This window comes from Hemitrygon akajei, chromosome 6 (assembly GCF_048418815.1).
Source record: "Hemitrygon akajei chromosome 6, sHemAka1.3, whole genome shotgun sequence".
Classification (NCBI taxonomy): domain Eukaryota; kingdom Metazoa; phylum Chordata; class Chondrichthyes; order Myliobatiformes; family Dasyatidae; genus Hemitrygon; species Hemitrygon akajei.
Genome location: NC_133129.1, coordinates 28,859,799 through 28,880,752, shown reverse-complemented (window position 1 = coordinate 28,880,752; position 20,954 = coordinate 28,859,799). Strand labels below are relative to the sequence as shown.

Genomic DNA, 20,954 nt, shown 5'->3' with positions numbered 1-20,954 from the left:
ACAGACATGTATAGAAATTGTTTAGGGTAGTGCCTTTCTTGTGCAAATTGCACATTCACTAAATTAATCTGATCGGAATTGTCCAGTAATCCAGTAATATCTGTTGGGAAACTGGGCAGGTTATAGCTGTCACCAGTTCTCAGTAACACATTTGACATTTTTAAATCCTCAGATGCACTTAACAACATCACAATCTGCAAAATGGGCTTTACTGTCCTTTCTGGGATAAAATGGATGTTGCACCAAGCAGTATATGAAGCAATATTATGAAATATGCTGCTATCCCTGCTGTTATTGAACAACTGTCATCCAACCAGATACTCATCAGGTACTTTGTTGTTATTTTCCTTCATATAAAGGACATTCTACATATTGGGAAAAGCAGGTCGGACAGTTTTGAACGTGACTGTTGACTGGCCAGCTGTTTGCAAAAGTCCACTGCTACTGCTCATGTGAAATGGTTCCTCTAACATTTATCTGTCAATATACTCATTAATTTGGTTCCACAAAGGCGACAAAACTGACTGCAATCCATGACTTAAGGTGCTCTTATGGCAATGAAGGCTACGCAGGCTGGATTAGACACCCTTCTGTGACTAGTCTCCAGATAAAGGTAGAGGTAAAGATTTGATTTACAGTATTTGTCACATATATAGTTCATTCACATCAATAACCAACACAGTCTGAGGATGTGCTGGGGCAACCCACAGGTGTTGCCATAATTCTGGCGCCAACATAGCATGCATACAACTTACTAACCCCAACCCCTATATCTTTGGAATGTGCGGAAACTGGAGCACCTGGAGGAAACCAACCAAGTGTTGGGAGAACGTACAAACTGCTTGTAGACAGCAATGGAGTTGAACCTGGGTTACTGGTACAGTAAATCATTATGCTAAATACTATGTTACTGTCACCCTTATTGAATGTCTAGCAATAATTTCTGGATGAAATAGTTTTTAGATAGATGAGACTCCCCAGAAATTCAATCATTAGCACCTCCCACCTGAACCTTCTGATAAGCAATAGATTTCCAGATTATTTTTCTTAGGCCAAAGTCAACATGGTTTCCTTAAGGGGAAGTCTTGCCTGACAAATTTGTTGAAATTCACTGAGGAAGTAACAGGTAGGATTGACGTAGGAGAGACAGCGGATGTTGTTTACTTGGATTTTCAGGAGGCCTTTGACCAGATGCCACAGATGAGACTGCTTAACAAGATAAGAGCCCATGGTATTACAGGAAAGATTCTAGCGTGGATAGAAGATTGGCTAACTGGCAGGAGGCAAAGAGTGGGAATAAAGGGGATACTTTCTGGTTGGCTGTCAGTGACTAGTGGTATTCCACAGGGGTAAATGTTGGGGCTGCTTCTTTTCGAGCTATATGTCAACAATTTGGATGTCAAAATTGACATTTTTTGTGGCAAAGTTTGTGGGTGGTACAAAGGTAGGTTGAGGGGTAGATAGTGTTGAGAAACGAAGTCTGCCAATGGAGTTCGACAGATTGAGAGAATGGGCAAAGAAGTGGCAGATGGAATTTAGTAAAGGGAAGTGATGGTCATGCACTTTGGTAGAAGAAATAAAGGCATGGACTATTTTCTAAATGGGGAGACAATTCAGGAATCCGAGGTACAAAGGCATTTGGGACTCTTTGTACAGGATTCCTTGAAGGATAAATTGCAGGTTGAGTCAATGGTAACTGCAATGTTAATTTTCATTTCAACAGGACTAGAATATAAAAGCAAGGATGTAGGGCTGAGCCTTTAAAAGGTATTGGACATTCTGCACTTGAAGTATTGTGAGCAGTTTTGGGAAAAAATGCTAGCATTAGACAGGGTCCATATGAAGTTAATGAGAATGATTCCAGGGTTAACGTATGAGGAGCATATGATGGTTCTGGTGCTGTACTTACAAGAGTTTAGAAGAATGAGGGGGAATCTCATTGAAACTTATCAAATAATGGAAGGCCTAGATAGAGTAAGTATAGAGAGAATGTTTCTTGTGGGTGGATGTTTCTGGTTAAGGCAGTGCTAGTGAAGCACAGCAACTACTTGCCTGTAGCTATCAAAACAAGGAAAACTGTTAACTACTTTAAAATCACCCTCTTTCTGGTAATCTGAGGGGTAGCCAGGAGCACTTGCATGGCCTCAAGCTATGCCTGCTTCTTCGGTGGCTATGAAGAACAGTTAATATTGAAAGCCTTCCCTGGTCACACTCCCCAACTTTTCCTCCGCTACGTCAAGACAGCTTTGGTGCTGCTTCATGCACCCATGCAGACCTCATCAATTTTGCCTTTAACTTCCATCCTGCCCTTAAATTCACTGTGCCATCTCTGACAACTCTCTTCCCTTTCTTGATCCCTCTGTCTCCATCTCTGGAGACAAACTGTCAACTGACATCTTTTATAAACCTACTGTTTCCCATAGTTATCTTGACCATACCTCTTCCCACCCTATTATCTGTAAAAATACTATTCTCTTCCCTCAGTTTCTTCACCTCCAGTGCATCTGTTCTCAGGCCATGGCTTTCCATTCCAGGACATCTGAGATGTCCTTCTTCTTTAAAGAATGGGGTTTCCCACCCTCCCCTATTGCTGCTGCCCTCACTTGCATCTCCTCCATTTCCCATACATCTGTGTTCACCCCATCTTCCTGCTGTCATGACAGAGTCCCTCTTGTCCTTACATACCAGCATATCAGCCTCCACATCCAACATGTTAACCTCTGCAACTTCCGCCATCTCCAAAGGGACCCTACCACTAAACTTATCTTTACCTCCCCACCCCTCTCTGCTTTCCACAGGGATTGCTCCCTCCATGATTCCCTTGTCCATTTGTCCCTCTCCACTAATCTCCCTGTGAGCACTTAACCCATGCAAACAGCCTAAGTGCTACACCTGCTCCCTCACCTCCATTCAGGTCTCCAAGATGAGGTAACACTTCACCTACAAATCTGCTGGGGTTGCCTATTGTGTCAGGTGCTCCTAATGTGGCCTTCTCTACATTGGTGAAACCTGTCATAAATTGGGGGACCACTTCGTCGAGTACCTCCATACCATCCAACTCAAGCAGGACTTCCTGGTGGTCAAACACTTTAATTCCGATTCCCATTCTCATTCTGTCATGTTAATCCATGACCTCCTTTTGGTCCAAAATGAGGCCAACCTCAGGATGGAGGAGCAACACCTTATATTTCATCTGGGTACCCTCCAACCTGATGGCATGAATATCAAATTTCTCCTGGTGAACAAAAATTACCCACCCCCCCCCCCCCCATTCCCCACTCTGACCATTTACAGTACTTCTTTTCACCTGCCTATTGCTTCATCCAGGACCCCTTCCCCTTCCCTTTCTCCTATGGTCTGCTCTTCCCTCCTATCAGATTCTTTCTTCTCCAGCCTTTGACCTTTCCCACCTACCTGGCTTCACTTATCACCTTCTAGCTAGCCTTTCCCTACCCCCCCCCCCCCCACCTTTTAATTTAGGCATCTCACCCCTTCCCTCTCAGCGCTGAAGAAAGGTCTCAGCTCAAAATGTCATCTGTTTACTCTTTTCCACAGATGCTGCCTGACCTGCTCAGTTCCTCCAGTGTTTTGTGTGTGTTGCTTTGGATTTCCAGCATCCACAGATTTTCTCGTCTTCCTAGTAAATGATCACTGCAGTCAGTAATCTGTAACTTCCCTTTCAGAGTTGAGCTTTTGGACTGTCTGTGTGACATGGCATTTTTGTGGTGTGAATGGAAGTATCGAAGGTGCAGGACAGTTGCAGCGTGGCATGTACGGGCCGAATCGAGATGTTGGGGCCCAGGCCCGAGAGTAGGGAATAAGCCAACGCTTGGTCATTTCTGAAGTAGACTTGGAGGCAATTCGATACAGCAGAACTGAGGTGAGGCGAGGCAAGGTTGAGGCGGCGGGGCTGGGCCCTGGACCTGAGAGTGAGGAAATACCAGACATTTGATTGATTTATGTGCTAGGCTGAATAGAAACGGTTGGGAATCGAAGCGGCAGGGTTGGAGCCCGAGAGTGTATAGAGAGCAAGGAAGAACCTGAGGTATGGGCAATTTAAGCACTAGGCCAGATTGAAGAGGTCAGGGTGTCAGGGCCAGAGGCAAGGGACAGGTCAGTTCAGCTCACTGCTCTGCAAGATTTACCCATCTCTTATCTGAGTAGGTGCTTTCTTCCATGGACTTCTGTCCTCTCTTACCAGATTCCCCCTAGTCCAGCCCTTTCTCTTTTGCCATCAAATTCCCAGCTCTTTAATTCAATCCTCCCCCTTCCCAGTTTCACCTATCACCTACCACCTTGTACTTCTTCCTCCCTCCACCCCCCCACCTTCTTGTTCTGACTTCTCTTACTTTCCAGTCCTGAAGTAGCCGGTAACATGGACTGTATACTGCTACCTGGCTTGCTGAGTTCCTCCAACATTTTGTGTGTGTTGGTGCAGAGAGGATCTATACTTACTGACAAGTACCTTTATTGCCTCAGTTCACAAGCACATGAATTTAAACAACTGAGTACACACCTACTAAATTTCACTGACCTTCCTTGTAATGCCTGGGGGAAAAGAAATCATCTGACTGATCTGGATCAGCTTTTGATTGGATGATTGGCCTACAAGTAGTATTGCTTTATAGCTCTCTCTTCAGCCCCATGACCTAGGTAATGACGTTTGTTCTGTCCAGCTCAGACTGGTTCAAACCAGTCTAGCTGGGTCACCCAGTCACTGGGCCCAGCCAACCAGATCACCGGCAGTTCCTTCTGCAAGCCTGCATTTTTAAAAATAACAGCTTCTTATCTGCAGGTCATTATCAGAAGCTCCTTGTGACCACAGCAACACATACAGAATGCTGGAACTCAGTAGGCCAGGCAGCATCTATAGAAAAGCGTAAACAGTCCGTGTTTTGGGCTGAGACCCCTCACGTTCAACTGCTCTGAATAATTTATCCCCGTGCAAGAATCAATCAACCAAACAGTTCACAAGATGGCGGCTGCAAGGACAGTCTCACTAAACTGCTGCCTCCATTTCTGTCTTCATTAAGCAAGAACAAAGACTTCTACTTTGTCTGTTTCCACTGCCCTTCTTCTCTCATTCCTGCTCATTTGTAGTCTGTGGGGTTTTTTTCTGGCCAACAAAGGGTCAGTTCAACCGGCTCAATTCTGAGTCTCGATTTGAAATGGGAGGGTGGGCGGTGTGGTGAACTAGATATACCTGTCTGACTGCTCCTGTGGCTCCTCCCAAGACCCTGCTGACTGCCCCTGTGGCTCCTCCCACAGACCCCTGTATAAAGGCGACTGTGGCCTGCTGCTCTCCCTCATTTTCCCCAGGATGTAGTGTTGTTCTTCAGTCAATAAAAGCCGATATCTCACTTCCTAAGTCTCAGCGTGAGTTATTGACGGTGCATCAGGCGGGGTGGTGAATGATCCAAATGCAGCAGATTGTTGGATCATTGTCTACCCAGATTCCCAAGAGGTCATCTCATGTGCAGCTTTCAGATATTCTTATTTCCCTTCATGAGGGCAGTGAGCCATCTCCCATTCTTTTCTGCCAGGCACATTCCCACTCTCAGCCATCCCACACTGGGTTGAAATCTAAAGCCAAACTATCTAGAAAAAAAAGCTTCTCATGGGTCAAGGACAGCTGTAAGTATTCTGAAAGGAAAAGGGAGGAGTTTTCAGCAGGCAGACAGCTGTCACAAGGAACATTGAAAAGTAGTTCTTGGACTTTGAGACCTGCATACAAATTTGTGATCAAGGTCAGAGTCAAATGTTTTGATGTTGTAATTTTTGTTCTTATAGATTACTCTGAACGCACTAAGTGTGCTGAAATCAGAAGGTGCTTGAGAAACGTGGAGTCATTTCTGAAGCTGTCAAGTCAGCAGACTGTCTTTTCTCCTTGGAGCGATGGAGCATGAGAGGTGACCTGATAGAGGTGTATAAGATGATGGGAGGCATTGATTGTGTGGACAGTCAAGCTTTTTCCCAGGGCTGAAATGGCTATCACAAGAGGGCACAGGTTTAAGGTGCTGGGGAGTAGGTACAGAAGAGATGTCAGGGGTAAGTTTTTTTACGCAGAGAGTGGTGAGTGTGTGGAATGGGCTGCCAGCAACAGTGGTGGAGGTGGATACGATAGGGTCTTTTAAGAGACTTTTGGATAGGTACATGAAGCTTAGTAAAATAGAGGGCTATGGATAAGCCTAGTCATTTCTAAGGTAGGGACATGTTCGGCACAACTTCGTGGGCCGAAGGGCCTGTATTGGGCTGTAGGTTTTCTATGTTTCTACTGTCACTTTAAATATGGATCGAAGTTCTACAATGTGTTTTATGTCGCACTGTGACTACTCAATATCGGTCAGAGATTGGAGCTTCATGGTATTACCATGGTATTACAACAATGATGTCCAAAAATTGGCGAAATTGGGTGTACATCTGATGCTGGAAAATTGTCAGTTGTGCAAAGATGAATAATACATGTAAGTAGCAGATTTATTTTCATGATAGGGATAATTTCACCTGGACTTGATAGAGCGATTTAACCCAGGTTATATTGTTATGCACAATCTGCACGGAATAAGATAAACAGATGCTAAGATGTCCAGATTCTATCTGTGCTCACTTTTTTCACTGTAGTCTTTCATCATACCATTTACTTTTAAAGATATAAAAATTTGCTGCTGGTGATGGAGTTGATTTTAATTAATGAACTAGCAGTGGTGTTTTTAAATGAGTTTATTATATAACTTAGCCCAAACAAAATGCAGTTCCCAATTATTAAATTGAACAGCGACAAAAACAGAAATGGTTGTACAATATCACATTAATACGAAGACTATTATTTTCAGGAAAACAATCACTCACACTAGGACTGATTTGAACAATTTGGTGTAATTTTACATAATCTGAAGTAATACACAATCCGGAACGATCACATTAACAATGCATTGACATTTTAACATTATGTATGCACATTTCAAAGGGATAAAGATACTTGCAACATGATTTCACTATATTCCCAATGCTCTTATCAACACAGGACTCTGCATGCATGCAGATCTGTTGAGAGATTCTCCTCTCAAATCTATATTAAATCTTTTGAGAGGGTGTCTTCAGGAGAAAAGTCAACTAATAATCATTAGTACATAATTAAAACAAATTGAGGCAGGTTACTTACAACATCAAAATAAACACTTACAGATTTATTTTCCTTTTTTTAATCAGAATAATGTTTAACACTCTTGTCGAGAAATAAGATTGGAATGTGCCCTTGGATAAAAATACTATTGGTTCTGTACGAGAATAACCCTGCCAAAATAAAACAAGATGAAAAAGTGGCATTCATCCCTTCATGTAGTATTTCACAAAACCCTGAACAATTTATGACATCGTGGGCAGTGGTAATCCATCTGTAGTACAGTTTTCAGAAGAAACACATTCAATATTTAAAAGGTGACTCTCTTGTAATCATATGAACCAATAAGTTTGACACACTGTGTGAACATCAGCACCTTCATTCACTTCACATGTATACAGTGATATTTCCACATATAATAGTGGTAAAGAGACTCAGTAGGTTAGTTAATATCTATAGGGATTAAAGTGGTATTATGTTTCAGGGTAATAACTTCTTGTAATCTATGAAAGGTACATGAATGGAAAAGTTAATTTTTCATTTACTGAGCTTTTCTTACATTCACAGTCTTTATTTCAGATTTTAAGCATCGATTGCCTTCATCCAGCTGTATTCAACAGGTGTTAATTAAATCATGATTACAGTGTTATTTGCAGGCAAACTAAAGAATCCAGGCAACACACACAAAATGCTGGAGGAACTCTGACTTCTCATCTTTTTTCTCCAGTCCCAGTGAAGGGCCTCGGCCTGAAATGTCAACTGTTTACTCTTTTCCATAGATGCTGCCGGTCCTGCTGAGATTCTCCAGCATTATGTATACATTGCTTGTATTTCCAGCAACTGCAGATTTTCTCGTTTGCGGGAAAAAATACAGATGCTAGAAATGTGAAGCAAAAAACAAGGTCCGATTAAAAACTTGAGGAGCAACGCTTCATCCTACAATTGGTCAAGTTGTAGCTTTCCAGACTTAATATTGAATTCTCTAACTTCAAGTAACTCACTCTTTCTTCCTGCATCAGAATGGCTACTTCCCTAATTCATCTGTCTGTAATTTTGTTGTTTCTCTCCATTAGTGTAGTCTAGTCTGCTAAGCAGATCCCACAGCTCTTAGCAACTTGCAAGGCAGGAAAAAAGGATAATCTCTTTCTCATTGCCACCTTAACTCATTTGGTCCCACTCAGGTAGAGATCTTCCCTCTATTCTAACTCATCCCTTCCCTATGTTCCCTGCAACTGAAAATTAACGTGTTTCTTCCCTCTTTTTCAGTTCTGTTCAAGAATCTCAGACCTGAAATGTTAACTCCTTATCTTTCTACAGATGCTGCAAAGCCTGTTGAGATTTTCCAGAATATTCTATTTTTACTTTCCATTTCCATCCTCTGTAGTATTCTTGATATTCCCATTCCAAATTAACACCCAGCATAAGATTGCTGAGATTTGTCCAGTCCGCAATGCAATGGACAAATCCATTTTTGCCTATGTCCATTCAGTAAATATTCTCTGAACCATTAATAAACTGATAGAGGATATTATTGACATTACTAAGTGATACTTCATAAACGTCCTCTTCATCAGTGCTCTGTTTGGGTTCCTCCAGAACCACTCTTCTATAGGGCACTGTACTGAATGGATTACAGAGCAGTAAAACTGACTACTCTTGGCATTAAAGCACTTAACCAAGTGTAATTTCAAAAACGACTGGAAAAACTGAAGTGAATGGGCTTCGCTGGTTGGTGTATTACACACAAAGAAAGATTGCGTAGCTAATGAAAGTCAATCATTTCACCCAAGGACAGTTCCGTAGCACCTCCTCAAAACAGTGACCTACAGCAAACCCTTTTGAGCTACTTCACTGATAAACTTCCATCATATGGTCATAGATATACGAGAAAATCTTTGAGAAAGGAACTTATCTCATCATATCTCGGGTTAAAAATTAATTTCCTTGCCGCCCCCTAATTCTTCTACTAATTTCTTTAAATCTTTGACTCTCTTTGAATTATTTGCAAAAGATAATAAGCTCTTCTTGTCTTTTAAGGATCTTCATAATGTTGCACATTAGCCTTATTATTTCCTAGTAAACTATCGTATATAACCATTCTTTGCACTGCTAAAATGGTCCCATTCCAGTAACATTACAGAACAGGAACTGGCCCTTCAGCCCATAATCTTGAGCCTAACCAGTTAAATTAGTAATCAAATGGCCAACTACACTAATCTCTTCTGCCTACACAATGTCTATATTCTCCCATTTTCCTCACATTCATGTGCCTATGTAAACATTTCTTAAAAGTCTCTAATGTATCTACCTCTACTATCCTACCTCCTCCCCAGTCAGTGCATTCCAGGCACTCACCACTCTCTATTTAAAAAAACTTGCCCTCATATCTCCTTGGAAATTACTTACTCTCACTTAAATTCACGCTCTATGGTATTAGACATTTCAACTCCAGGAAAGAAAGGTATTGTCCACCTACTCTGTCTATGCCTCTCATAATCTTATAAACTTGTATCATATCTCTTCTCGGCCTCCGCTGCTCAAAGAAACAGCCCAATTTTGTCCAACCTTGCGTTATAGCACATGCCCTCTAATTCAGGCAGCATCCTGGTAAACCTCTTTTGCATCGACTCCAAAGGCTCACTATCCTTCCTCTAATGAGGCGACCAGAACTGTGTGCAATACTCCAGCTGCAGCCCAACTAGAGTTTTATAAAGTTACAACAAAACTTCCTGACTCTGAACTCAGTACCTTGACTGATAAAGATGACGATGCCATATGCCTTCTTAACCACCTCATCTACCTGTGTAGCCACTTTCAGGCAGCTATGAACTTGGACTCCCAAGATCCCTCTGCTTATCAACACTGTTCAGGGTCTTGCCCTTTACAGTGTACTGTCTCTTTACATTTGACCTACCAAGGTGCAACACTTCACATTGGGCTGATCTATTTCCCACTGTATTCTTTGCCAGCACCTGCGCTGTACACAACACCATCAATCTTTGTATCATCTGCAAACACACTAACCCACCCAAGCTACATTTTCATGTCTGTCATCATAAACTACATTGGTTCCATTACAGATTCCTGTGGAACACCACTAATCACAGACCTCCAGCTAGAATAAATCCTTTCAACCACTACACTATGCTTTCTAAATATCTTTGTAAAGTTTTTCTTCATCCTTTCCGGTGCAATCATGTTTTTCCTATTGTGTGGTGAAACCTGCATGTAGTATTCAACCTATGATCTAACAAATGTTCTGTACGGTTCTGGTAGTCGTGTGAGCATGGCACACAATGTATATATTTGTAGACAGCCTTACCCTGGTGCACAAGGGATGTTGCAGATGTTGAAAACCTTGAGCAACACACACAAAAGTACTCAGCAGGTCAGGCACTATCTGTGCAGGGAAATAAACAGTCATCATGTTTACTTAATGCTGAGACCTAATGGGTTCCTCCATCATTTTGTGTGTGTTGCTTACCTTGGTACATTTTCTCCACACACCTCTGATCTTATCATCTTACAGGAAAAATGTGATCGCGTGTGGTCAGGGTGCGTAGAGGGTTCACAAAGATGAAATAAGCAAAATTGCAGATGCTGGAATCTGAAATGCTTAAAAATAAAAGTGCTGGATGGACTCTGCAAGTCAAGCCCCATATGTGGAAAGAGAAACCAGTCAACATTTTGGGTCAGCAAGCTTTCCTCAGAAATGAGGGAAAGAGTGGTTCACAGTTTTCAAAGCAGAGCTGGGAGGAGAAAAGAGTGAGAGAAAAAAACTTATCTGGAGATAGATTAAGACAGATCAGATAAAAAAAAAGAGTACGAGTACTATCACAAAAAAATTGCAAGTGTTTATGATAACTCTGTGTACCGTACCACTTGTAGATCTACTTGACCGCTCTGGATTCCATGAGCATGACTATTTTTGACCAGCCTGGCTTGTGAGATCTACTCAAAAACCTTGCCAAGATCCAGATAAACTACATCAAATACACTGCCCTCATTGATCTTCCTCACAAAAGTCAGTCTGGTTAGTTAGCCTTGACCTACTTTTAGCAAATCCATGTTGACTGATCCTGTTTAATCGTTGCCTTTTGCACCAAAGGTATTTCCTGGTCTTTGGAACTGATGGTTTGCTAAGCACCAAATCTGAACTAATTAGGCTCTAATTTTCTTTCTGTTCCTTCCCCATTTGTTAAGTAATAGCATTAGTAATCCTTCAATTCTCTGGCATCAGGGAGATAGATGTGCTGCTGGAATTTGTACAATTTCCTCCTTTGCTTCTATTGAAAGGCTGAAATTTCCTTCCATTTTCAAAGCTCTAAGCCCTTTACTTCAATTTTACATTGTTTACTTACACCTGAACAGGTGGAAGTATTTATATTTATTTATTTAGCAATACAGCTTGGAGTAGGAACTTCTGGCCCTTGAGACTCACCACCCCAGGAATCCCACAACCCCGATTAACCCACACCTAACCATGGGCCAATTTTACAATGACAAATTAACCGACCTGGTAGGTCTTTGGACCGTGGAAGGAAACCAAAGCACCCGAGGAACACACACTTCACAGAGACATTTTACAGAATGGTGGCGGAACAGAACTCTGACTTTAGAACACCCTGAGCTGTAATAACATTGTGCTGACCGCGACACTACCGTACATGCCACTCTCCAGGCAATGATGTACTTCAACAGTGTAGACAATCTAACCACCCATTCTTGACAGTCAGTGGCACCCACCAACCTTTTGTCCCCCACTATTAACATTTACTGTTTGACACGAATCTCAACCAGAACAGTGGCGCAAGAGTATGTCATAGGCTGGGTATCTTGCAGTTAGTGATTTAACTCCTGACACCTCCCAAAGCTATTTCATCTTCAAAAAGCCACAGGTGATTGAATAATCTCTCCAATTTTCTGGATGAGTGTAGTTTGCAACAGCACTCAAGAAGCAAACACTCATCATCCAGAATAAAGCTTAAGACATCACTATCATTAACGACAGAGTGTGCTATCTACAAAATGCGCTGCAGTTACTTACCTAGTTTTTCTCAAAGATAAACCTCAAGCAACAATAGCAACTTACACCCTGGAGTTCCCATGCAAGTAACACTCCATCCTGACATCACCTCTCTGTCATTGTTGCTTGCTCTAAATCCTAGAACTCTTCATGCGACAACTCTTTGAACATATCTTCATCTGAAGGGCTGCAGTATTTGGAGGGCAATTACCAAACTGTTAAATACTGGCCTTGACAATGATATACACATTCCAACATTCAGCTTAGTGTGACTGCTGCTGGAAAATTCAGCACTTGAAGAAATATAATGCACAACTTAGATGGTATTCAAAATGTGGAACATAACCCTGAATGTTAATCCTGTAACAGAACACCTAAACTCAACTTTTGTCACTGCAAGGAGATTGTGCTATCTAGTTTGGTAAAGCCCTCTCCAGGTTAGATAAAGATATTCGCGAAAATTTGGATCCACTCAAAACAAAGAAAGATGACATGGACATTATCTTCCAGATTCCTGTTTCTCTGTGTTCCCCTTCTTTCATGTGTCATTAATGTTGGCTCCTTACAATGGTGCTTAACTTCAGGTCATCATGCTTTCCATTTTCTCACCTAACTGCTCTCAGTTCATATTAGGAATGTGACATTGATTGTCAAAAGCATAGGAGTGAGCCCCAGGGACCATTCAGGTCATTTCTTTTAAATGCAATCCTGCCAACAGCTGCAGACAATTGTAATTTTCTATCCATTGTTTCATAGCAATAACCTCCCCATCGTCAAGGACATCTTCAACAGGTGATGCACGAAGGAGGTGGCACCATGAAGGACCCTCCCCATCTGGGACTGCCCTCTTCTCTTTGCAACCATCAGAGAAGAGGTTCAGAAGCCTGAGGCACACACTCAATGTTTTAGGAACAGTTTCTTATGCTCCATCATCAGATTTCTAACAGATGATGAACTAATGAACACTACCCCACTTTTTGCTCTCTTGCTGCACTAATTTTTTATAGTAATTTTTATGCACTGCACTATACTACTGCCACAAAACAACAAATTTCACAACATATATCAGATAATTAACCTGATCCTGATTCTGAGTTTAGTGTTTGTAATTCTTGTGTGGTATCACAAATACTATTACACTTCCTGCAATTAGCTAGGCATTCTCTGCTGTGGGCTTGTAATCAATAAATTTTCCACAAGACTGCAGGGAAGATCACATGCAAAATTAAATTAATGATTTTAAGAAGGAACTGGATGTGTCTGACCCATATTAAGGCACAACTTCCACAATGTATTTCCCAGACTCTTAAATGAAGGACAACAAAATCATACCAGGAAACACAGTCGGTTCTGGTCTTCTTGCAATTGCAAAATTACTGTTCGTTTACCAAAAGGCAGCCCAGCAGCATTGAAACTGCACTTTGTAGTTATTTAAAAAAATAAATCTATGGATGTAAACTTAAAGATTAAAGAGGTATTTGGCAATGGGCTGATATTTGTGTTTTAAAATAAGAATGCATTGCACTGATCAATTCAGGCAATTCTATAATTACACTGACCTAACAGCATTTACAGTGTTAATATTTTTTTAAAGTCCATCATTATCATTATATTTCTATTTTGAAGTATATGTATTGTGCTCGGCAGCACATGCTAATAAGCTTCTCAAATTTACTTCACAGAATTTAAATAAATTTTCCACTTTTAGTTTGAATCGTTAACAGATTCTTCATAGCTACATGGAGCATTCATATATTGTGAGCTAATGACCGATTAAACTACTGAACTATTGAATATCAGCACTGCAGGCTTAGCATTTTCCTGATTTACTTCAAGAGCTTTGTGGCTGTAATCATCATGCATTTTTGGTTTATTTAGTTGGGTGATAAATTATTTGTAAATGTGCTCATTACTGGAACACTCCCTGGGGCAGGTGTAGAAAGGTTAATATGTGTGAGCATGAGAAGATAATATTTAAAACTACTAAATCTGAACTCAGCCTGGTTGAATTTCTAATTAGATAGATAGATAGATAGATAGATAGATAGATACTTTATTCATCCCCATGGGGAAATTCAACTTTTTTGCATGGTAACCACAATTTCTGTCTATTTTAGTTTCCAAGAGAACAGATTTTCCTGGCATCAAGCAGAACATACTGAATTAGGAAATTTAAATCTCAATAGCCTGCACTGGATCTTTGGAAAATCCGATATTTCCTTGGACTTTTGCAACTTACATGTTATAAAATAGACTTGGCTACTGCATGATGCTATGCTCCTGTCTTCCTGTCCAGCAAGGTTAGTACACTACTAACCTAACAGTAACCAATGATATAAAAGTACCAAAAATGTAATTTCTTTACATTTCCAATCAGAATGGATTTAGTCGTATTCCTGTTCCTAAGGGAGAGAAAGGGTTGACTTTTGCCCACATTAGTGCATCATTAAGCGAGATTGCTGATTTTCCATCCTCGAGGAAATACACCGGCCCCTGGAATAGATAAAAAAGGAACACAATTAAAAGATAGGTACCTTGACTCTACATACATATAGTGGCTTGCAAAAGTTTGGGCAGCCCTGGTCAAAATTTCTGTTACTGTGAATAGTTAAGTGAGTAGGAGATGAACTGATCTCTAAAAGTCATAAAGTTAAAGATGAAACATTCTTTTCAACATTTTAAGCAAAATTAGTGTATTGCTTTTGTTTTGTACAATTTTAGAATGAAAAAAAGGAAAGGAGCAAAATGCAGAAGTTTGGGCATCCCCAAGAGATTTGAGCTCTCTGATAACTTTTACCAAGGTCTCAGATCTTAATTAGCTTCTTAGGGCTATGGCTTGTTCACAGTCATCGTTAGGAATGGCCAGGTGATGCAAATTTCAAAGCTTTATAAATACCCTGACTCCTTGAACCTTGTCCCAACAATCAGCAGCCAAGGGGCTCCTCTAAGCAGCTGCTGAGCACTCTGAAAATTAAAATAAATGATGTCTACAAAGCAGGAGAAGGCTATAAGAAGATAGCAAAGTGGTTTCAGGTAGCCATTTCCTCAGTTCGTAATGTAATTGAGAAATGGCAGTTAACAGGAACGGTGAAGGTCAAGTTGAGGTCTGGAAGATCAAGAAAATTTTCTGAGAGAACTGCTCGTAGGATTGCTAGAAAGGCAAATCAAAACCCCCATGTGACTGCAAAAGACCTTCAGGAAGATTTAGCAGACTCTGGAGTGGTGGTGCACTGTTCTACTGTGCAGCGACACCTGAACAAATATGACCTTCATGGAAGAGTCATCAGAAGAAAACCTTTCCTGTGTCCTCACTACAAAATTCAGTGTCAGAAGTTTGCAAAGGAACATCTAAACAAGCCTGATGCATTTTGGAAACAAGTCCTGTGGACTGATGAAGTTAAAACAGAACTTTTTGGCCACAATGAGCAAAGGTATGTTTGGAGAGAAAGGGTGCAGAATTTCATGAAAAGAACACCTCTCCAACTGTTAAGCATAGGGGTGGATCGATCATGCTTTGGGCTTGTGTTGCAGCCAGTGGAACCGGGAACATTTCACTGGTAGGGGAAAGAATGAATTCAATTAAATACCAGCAAATTCTGGAAGCAAACATCACACAATCTGTAAAAAAGCTGAAGATGAAAAGAGGATGGCTTCTACAACAGGATAATGATCCTAAACACACCTCAGAATCCACAATGGACTACATCAAGAGGCACAAGCTGAAGGTTTTGCCATGGCCCTCACAGTCCCCTAACCTAAACATCATCGAAAATCTGTGGATAGACCTCAAAGGAGCGTGCATGCAAGATGGCCCAAGAATCTCACAAAACTAGAAGCCTTTTGCAAGGAAGAGTGGGCAAAAATCCCCCAAACAAGTATTGAAAGACTCTTAGCTGGCTCCAGAAAGTGTTTACAAGCTGTAATACTTGCCAAAGAGGGTGTTACTAAGTACTGACTATGCAGGGTGCCCAAACTTTTGCTTCAGGCCCTCTTCCTTTTTTGTTATTTTGTAGCTGTAAAAGATGGAAATAAAAAAGTAATCTTGCTTAAAATATTAAAGAAATGTGTCATCTTTAACTTCATGCCTTTTGGAAATCAGGTAATCTTTTACTCGCTTAGCTATTCACAGTAACAGGAATTTTGACCAGGGGTGCCCAAACTTTTGCATGCCACTGTATGTAGACTGACACCTTATGTAAAAGCCTATTTAGGGGATAGTTTACCACATGATTTGACCACAACATTTTATTTTAACTACCGTACATATAAATCAGTAGAACCTCAATCAAACAACAGACTCCTGTTTCTTGATGGCCTACCCAGCTCTATGCAAAGACCACTCAAAAAGCATTTTCCCCTCAAGTAGAAACATAAAAATATAGAAAACTTACAGCACAATACAGGCCCTTCAGCCCACAAAGCTGTGCTGAACATGTCCTTACCTTAGAAATTACCTAGGGTTACCCGTAGCCCTCTATTTTTCTAAGCTCCATGTACCTATCCAGGAGTCTTGTTAAAGACCTTATCATATCTGCCTCCACCACAATTGCCGGCAGCCTATTCCACACACTCACCACTATGTGTATAAAACCTACCCCTGACATGTCTCTGTACCTACTTCCAAACACCTTAAAACTGTGCCCTCTTGAGCTAGCCATTTCAGCCCTGGGAAAAAGCCTCTGACTATCCACATGATCAACGCTTCTCATCATCTTATACACCTCTATCAGGTCACCTCTCATCCTCCATCGCTCCAAGGAAAAATAGCCGATTTCACTCAACCTATTCCCATAAGGCATGCTTCCAAATCCAGGCAACATCCTTTGTAAATCTCCTCTGCACCCTCTCTATGGTTTCCACATCCTTCCTGTAGTGAAGCAACCAGAACTGAGCACAGTACTCCGAGTGGGGTCTGACCAGGATCTTATGTAGCTGCAAATTATCTATTGGCTCCTAAACTCAATCCCATGATTAATGAAGGCCAATGCACCATATGCCATCTTAACCACAAAGTCAACCTTCGTAGCAGCTTTGAGTGTCCTATGGACTCGGACCCCAAGATCCCTCTGATCCTCCACACTGCCAAGAGTCTTACCATTAATACTATATTCAGCCATCATATTTGACCTACCAAAATTAACCACCTCAAGCTTATCTGTGTTGGACTCTATCTGCCACTTCTCAGCCCAGTTTTGCATCCTATCAATGTCCCGCTGTAACCTCTGACAGCCCTCGACACTATCACAACACCTCCAACCTTTGTGTCATCAGCAAATTTACTAACCCATCCCTCCACTTCCTCATCTAGGTCATTTATAAAAATCACAAAGAGCAGGGGTCCCAGAACAGATCCCTGAGGCACTCCACTGGTCACCAACCACTATGCAGAATATAAACCATCTACAACCACTCTTGGCCTTCTATGGGCAAGCCAGTTCTGGATCCACAAAGCAATGTCTCCTTGGATCCCATGTCTCCTTACTTTCTCAATAAGCCTTGCATGGGGTACCTTATCAAATGCCTTGCTGTAATCTATATACACTACATCTACGACTCTACCTTCATCAATGTGTTTAGTCACATCCTTAAAAAATTCAATCAGGCTCATAAAGCACGATGTGCCTTTGAAAAAAGCCATGCTGACTATTCCTAATCACAGGGGTCACCAACCTTTTTTGCACCGCGGACCGGTTTAATATTGACAATATTCTTGCGGACCGGCCAACGTTGGGGGGTGGGGATGTTAATCACGACCGGAATATAGGTGATAAGTCAACTATAAGTCACTTATAAGTGTCTAATACACTCAATTTCATTTCTAAAAGGGTTTATCTAATGAATTCAAAATTAAACACACCGCATATTTTCCTCACATGAATATAGTTATAGTGAGTCAGTTATAACTCACTTATTAAGTCAATAGCATCATAACATTTTAAGTAACATTTGGATATTAAACACACAGTGCATATTTTCCTCCTATGAACATATACAATCATTGCAACACACCAGTGAGAGCACAAGGTAAGGGCCAGAGGTCCCCGTACCGGGGCCACGGCGGTCGCAGTCCAGAGAGAGTGACCGACTGAGCGAGGAGTGCGACAGGGCACGTGCCCGCCCCCCTTTGTAAGTAGGTAGGATCTATCGGCCAACTAAAGTTTGGCTCAGGGGATGACTTTCAGTAGATCGCAACAAGGAAGCTGCTCTGCTACTTATGAAACCCTGAGCCCGAATTAGGTCATCTGCGAATATTTTAGCACGGGGTTCCCCACGAACATTGGGTGTGCTAAACAAGTTTGGAGGCAGCACCCATCTGTCTGCACTCCAGGCCAGTAGCAACAGCACTTCTCACTGGCTGCGTGAGGCGGCCGGTTACCCGAGGCCAACCAGTGATCCCTGGCGCTAGGGTATCACTGCGTTTAGGCGACTGATGACCTCGCATAGGTAATGACTTCATGTGCGTAATGACCTCGCGTGCATCAAGTTCAACTGTGGGCGTGACAGGGAATAATGAAAGGTGCAGCTGACTCATATCGTTTCATATCGCTAAATCATATCGTTTCCTCGCGGCTCGATGGTTAGGGACCACTGCTGATCATATTATGCCTCTCCAAATTTTCATAAATCCTGCCTCTCAGGATCTTTTCCATCAACTTATCAACCACTGAAGTAAGACTCACTGGTCTATAATTTCCTGGACTATCTCTGCTCCTTTTCTTGAATAAGGGAATAACATCCACAACCCTCTAATCTTCCAGAACAAAGATCATCACCAGAGGTTCAGCAATCTCCTCCCTATCTCCCACAATAGCCTGGGGTACATCTCATCTGGTCTTGGTGACTTATCCAATTTGATGCTTTCCAAAAGCTCCAGCACATCCTCTTTCTTAATAACTACACACTCAAGCTTTTCAGTCTGCTGCAAGTCAAGATTCTTTTCCTTAGTGAATACTGAAGCAAAGTACTCATTAAGTACCTCTGCTATCTCCTCCGGTTCCGTACACACTTCTCCACTGTCACACTTGATTGGTCCTATTCTACCATATCTTATCCTCTTGCTCTTCACATACTTGTAGAATGCCTTGGGGGTTTCCTTAATTCTGTCCGCCAAGGCCTTCTCATGGCCGCATCTAGCTCTCCTAATTTCATTCTTAAGCTCCTTCCTGCAAGCCTTATAATCTTCTAGATCTCTATCATTACCTAGATTTTTTGAAGCTTTCATAAGCTTTTCTTTTCTTCTTGACTAGATTTACAAGAGCCTTTGTACACCACAGTTCCTGTACTCTACCATCCTTCCCTGTCTCATTGGAATGTACCTATGCAGAACTCCACGCAAATATCCCCTGAACATCTGCCATATTTCTTCTGTACATTTCTCTGAGAACATCAGTTTCCAATTTATGCTTCCAAGTTCCTGCTTGATAGCCTCATATTTCCCCATACTCTAATTAAACGCTTTTCTAACTTGTCTGTTCCTATCTCTCTCCAAAGCTATTGTAGAGGAGATAGAATTATGATCACTATCTCCAAAATGCTCTCCCACTAAGAGATCTGACACCTGACCAGGTACATTTCCCAATACTAAATCAAGTACAGCCTCTCCTCTTGTGGGCTTATCCACATACTGTGTCAAGAAATCTTGCTGAACACACCTAACAAACTCCACCCTATCTAAACCCCTTGGTCTATATCCCAATTGATATTTGGGAAATTAAAATCTCCCACCACAACAACCCTGTTATTATTGCAAATTCTAAATGAGATTATTTTGCTAAACGGTCCCCTTGCCATCTCTCCATTAACAACACGTTTTTCTGAAATTCTTTGTCTAAATCAGGGGTTCCCAACTTTTTTATGGCATGGATCCAATACCATTAAGCAAGGGGTCTGTGGACCCCAGGTTGGAAACCCCTGGCCTAAAGTAATCAAACCTCCTCTTTGGACTATTACTTTTTCTCTCTTCTACAATCTGGGAGAAAATTTAGGAGCCTGAAAGTCAGGATGCTCAGACTGAAGGACACTGCTCCACTGCCATCTGACTCTTGCATCAATCACTTCTTTCACATTTCCCTTGCTGCTGGTGTTGCCAGCTTCTTGGATTCTTAAGCTACCTCCCTGAGTTATTCTGTTGCTGTCACTTCAGCATTTCAGTTTGCACTACTTGAGATTGCACCACTATATTTTCATCATTCAGTTGTTTTGCTGTCTTTCCTGTTGTATCAACTAAGAGCATGTATACTGTTCACTCTGTGAACATACATAAGCAAGGAATTTCACTGCACAGTTTTCTCGCGGTGAATACATACGTCATGCAACTAAAATTGTCACAACTAAACAAAGTAATTTTACCGACCCAGAATTTTAAAATAATTAATTTTCATACCTGTATCCGTAAACCCGTGAGGCAGGAGATGTGGACATCTGAGTGACTAGGGAGATTAGAACCTGTGACATAATCAGGGCCGATAAGGCCTTTGATGGGTTCCTCTTTAATCCTATTTAGTAAAATGCTGTACGCCTCTCTTTGGAGTTCAGAAGGAGGGGTGTACGGTAAGTCCTCAAACCTTTAAACAATTTAAAAACCAACTCATAATTAATACCAAACATGAGCGACTCTGCAGATGCAGGAATCCAAACAACACACACAAAATGCTGGAGGAACTCAGCAGGCTAGGCATCTTCTATGGAAAAAGAGTACAGTCGATGTTTCAGGCCGAGACCCTTCATGATGAAGGGTCTTGTACTGAATCATCGACTGTTTACTCTTTTCCATAGATGCTGCCTGACCTGCTGGGTTCCTTTAGTATT

At 41.5% G+C, this 20,954-nt stretch overlaps 1 protein-coding gene and 1 long non-coding RNA gene across 2 annotated transcripts in view; one reads left to right on the top strand and one right to left on the bottom strand.

The window, feature by feature from the left end:
- Positions 1-3,732: 3,732 nt before the first annotated feature.
- The window catches only part of LOC140728927 (uncharacterized), a 48,197-nt gene continuing 30,975 nt past the window's right edge, over positions 3,733-20,954 (top strand). The window contains exons 1-2 of the long non-coding RNA XR_012099212.1: positions 3,733-3,880; positions 5,791-5,909. This is a non-coding gene — a long non-coding RNA (uncharacterized lncRNA). The remainder of the gene's footprint in view (positions 3,881-5,790; positions 5,910-20,954) is intronic.
- wdr17 (WD repeat domain 17) overlaps positions 7,228-20,954 on the bottom strand; it is a 169,303-nt gene continuing 155,576 nt past the window's right edge. Inside the window, exons 32-33 of the mRNA XM_073048033.1 lie at positions 20,530-20,710; positions 7,228-14,639 (exon numbers count right to left, since the gene is read on the bottom strand). Of these exons, the coding sequence (XP_072904134.1) occupies positions 14,520-14,639; positions 20,530-20,710 (301 nt within the window). The 3' untranslated portion in view covers positions 7,228-14,519. The remainder of the gene's footprint in view (positions 14,640-20,529; positions 20,711-20,954) is intronic.